Here is a 3630-nt window from a genome sequence, read left to right on the forward strand (position 1 = left end):
ATCACTTAGGACAGGTGTGTGTGTGTGTGTGTTTATATGACGTTATATCATTGCACAATTTTTAAGTTTAACCTGTCAGGCCAGTTGCCTGTTTAATTAATACTTTTGATATAACATTGAGTTCACAGCTAATGAAACCTGTACATACTTGCCCTGCAAATGGGAAAATTCCTCCCTTTTAAGTAAAAAATATTCCCAGCTAATCATATGAATGGCATGCCTTGTTTTTTAGGACTTAATCACAAGGAAGCCAAGCCTAGTTTTTTAAAACAGGTTTTTATTCATGGGAACACTTGATTCTGAGTCATGAGTATCGGTTATCTGAAATATGCAAATATATCCTAAATCAGTGTTGTTTTATTCTGTTATGAACTAGAAGGTTTAAACAGCATGTGTATGCTGAAAATGAATAGTTTCCATCATGCAGAATTTCTGTAGGTCTCAGGGGTGCTGTGTGTTCTGTTTCTGTGGTGCTTCTAAAACACACAGTCCTGTGGGAATGACTGGATAATTACGTACATGCATCACTGATAATTCATGCATCACTGATAATTCACAATCTGGCTGACCATAAAGTTGTATAAAGATAATTTGAATATGTTTGAAGCTAATTGATTATTATTATGAATATATACAGTATATATATATTCATAATATATATATATATATATATATATATATATATATATATATATATATATATATATATATATATATATATATATATATATATATATAATGAATAGTCTTGTAAATTTTGTAATTGGAGTTTATAATTTAATATTAATAATAAAGTAGGGACAACTGACCAACAGAAGCTGATTAATTGTAACACAATTAATAAATTAATAAAATAACTATTCTATTATTTATTTTATTTTTAATTGTAAAATACATATATTTGCTATGTAAATTGTATACTAGGCCTATTTGTGTAGTAATGAGTAACAAGCAACATTGTGACCTGCTCTTTTGGTCAGTATTCTAATTATAACTTTTTATTTCATTATGCTGTTTTAATAGTCATTATTATTTTGTATTATTGGGTACTTTAATTAGTAGTAGTAGTAGTAGCAGTAGCTACTTTATACAGTTGTTATTTTGAATCTTATCTGAACTTCTAGACATCTTGCTGTGTGGGGAAATGGGGCCATCGCCGATTTTCCATGACAAATGTAGGACTGTGGTCCATTACTGACATCTACTGGATATAATTCAGTTTGTTTGCATTCTCTACAAACCCCGCCTCCGAAGCGCTCTCTCAATTTCTAATTGGCTCAAAATGTTTTCATCCTTCGGTCTGATTGGATAGCTGCATTCGCCCTAGTCGTCAACCAGAGGTCACACATGATTCCAATATGGACGCTTCCAGTTGAAACGTTACTTGTTGTGTGATTTAAAAAAAATAATGTTTGTTGTTTAATTTATTTTGAAGACCGAATACATTCTAATTTATATGGAAAACCTGGCGATTCCTGAAGAGAGTGTATGAGCTGTCATTTACTTCTGCGATGCCTTCACTCAATGTTGTGCCATGTTTGCGAAGGGTGGGTTGAAAATTCATTTATATCAGCTATAATTTGATATAAAAATATATCATATATACAATATATTGACAGCAAAATACACCGCGCTTGAAGATCTGTGTTTATTTATTGATTGATTGACACTGACAAAGGGACATTCTTGAAATATGGTAACTGTCTCTTGAATTTTCATGTAAGAAATCACACACACAAAAAATATATATATATATATATATATTAACATGCACTTTAGAAATCTGGAATTTAAAATATATTAATAAATTATATAAATGTATATATATTGCATACATATGCAATATATGTATATATGTTAATGTATATTAACATTGATATGCATTTTTGCATAGATGGATATAGTTTCTCAATGTTTTAGAATTAGTTATTCAGTCAAACACATTTAGAAAAGTTCTAACAAAATAATAATTGATGTGTTCCTTTCTTTATTTCATGTTTTTTTATCACTGTTTAAAAAACCCAGCATTTATAAAATGTTGAAAAAGTTGAAGTTAAAAGTTAAAATGTTCCTATTTGAAAATGAGAAAAGCTAGAAAATTAGAAAAATATAAACATTGTGAATTCTTGCATAAACTGCATTAATCTATTTGTAACTCTTTTCTACAGCTGCAAACCTGCTACATGGCTCTCTTCAAAAACAGACCCCATCACTGGACTGTGTCTTCTCAGAGCAGAGCTTTGCACTATACTGCTTGTGAGCTGCAGTGTTCAAGCTCAGACTCTTCTTCTACTGTCAGCAGTGTTAACCAGACACAGACTGTCCCAGAACCTGCGGACGAGGGCCCTCCATCTCCCCCCAGCCACTGCTGCATGAGCGGCTGCCATAACTGTGTGTGGATCGAACATGCTGAGAAACTGCTGAAATATTACAGCGATGGGGGAGACAGAGCTCTAGCGGCCATTGAGGAGAACGTTCTCGATGACAACCTGAAGGCTTATCTTAAAATGGAGATCAAGTTACTGAAGAACAAATCTTGATTATAGTGAACATGGACTGTTGAACGTCACTGAGAACAGATTTATAATGTTTCATAGCAAAAACTATTTTCACATTTTAAGGGGTGATTCTGTCAAAAACACATCAGGGTCATATTTCACCCCCAAATCAAAAGGAGAAATATGTATGTATATTGCACAAAGACCATAAATCTTAATTCTAGGAACATAAACATTGTTTGCATTTTTTTCATGACATTTAGCACTCTCCTTTTTTATGTTTTATTAATTTTGGAAATGTAAAATTTTTGGAAAAATGAAAAAAGAAAATTATACAACTATGTGAAAGACTACTATTGTGCTCACCAATATATATATATATATATATATATATATATATATATATATATATATATATATATATATATATATATATATATATATACACACACACACACACACACACACAAAAAAGCAATATTGTGAACATTATTACAATGTTTTATATGTAATTTATATATATGTGTGTGTGTGTGTGTGTGTGTGAATTTTTTTTTTCCATTAATAAATGTTAATTTATTTATTGCAGTCTTCAGTGTCACTTGATTATTCATAAATCATTTTAATAAGGTTTGGTGCTCTGCTTCACATTTATTTTTATTATCAACAGTTATGTTGCTTAATATGTTTTAAGAAACCGTTATACATTTTATTTCAGGATTCTTGATTAATAGAAACTTCCAAAGAACAGCATTCATCTAAACAGAGATCGCTGGTAAGTGTTTTTACAGTCATCAGATGAATGTGTCCTTGGTCATTAAAAGTCTGTATTTCTTTAAAAATCATGTTACATGTAGAATATTTTCGCATGTATTCCACAAATTAAATGTGAAATTATAAAATCTTCCTGTAGAAGTATACATACTGTATAAATGTTTAAATGCTATTATTGTTTTTATAATGTTTCCTCCTTTGAGCATCATTGGCTGCTTGTCATCGTGAAGAATTCAAACACACAGTGCTTGCAACCTAATCAAAGATCTTACAGGACATGGAGGCTTTCTGTGAAAAAATTTTTTTTTTTTTAAATACTAGGCAGGATTCTACAACCTTTAAAACCAAAGTATGTAAG

General features: G+C 30.6%; 1 protein-coding gene across 1 annotated transcript; it reads left to right on the top strand.

Annotated features, from left to right (window-relative positions):
• Positions 1-1334: 1334 nt before the first annotated feature.
• oxld1 (oxidoreductase-like domain containing 1) lies at positions 1335-2836 on the top strand. The gene is made up of 2 exons (XM_052570415.1): positions 1335-1547; positions 2169-2836. Exons 1-2 carry the CDS (start codon positions 1512-1514, stop codon positions 2538-2540), a joined length of 408 nt encoding a protein of 135 aa, XP_052426375.1. The 5' UTR covers positions 1335-1511; the 3' UTR covers positions 2541-2836.
• Positions 2837-3630: the final 794 nt, after the last annotated feature.

Source organism: Carassius gibelio, chromosome B12, assembly GCF_023724105.1.
Source record: "Carassius gibelio isolate Cgi1373 ecotype wild population from Czech Republic chromosome B12, carGib1.2-hapl.c, whole genome shotgun sequence".
In the NCBI taxonomy this organism is placed as follows: Eukaryota; Metazoa; Chordata; class Actinopteri; order Cypriniformes; family Cyprinidae; genus Carassius; species Carassius gibelio.

Coding starts and splice junctions, on each gene's coding strand:
- oxld1 (XM_052570415.1), top strand. CDS start 1,512: ATGCCTTCACTCAATGTTGTGCCATGTTTGCGAAGG. Junction 1,548..2,168: donor TTGTGCCATGTTTGCGAAGG/GTGGGTTGAAAA, acceptor TCTTTTCTACAG/CTGCAAACCTGCTACATGGC.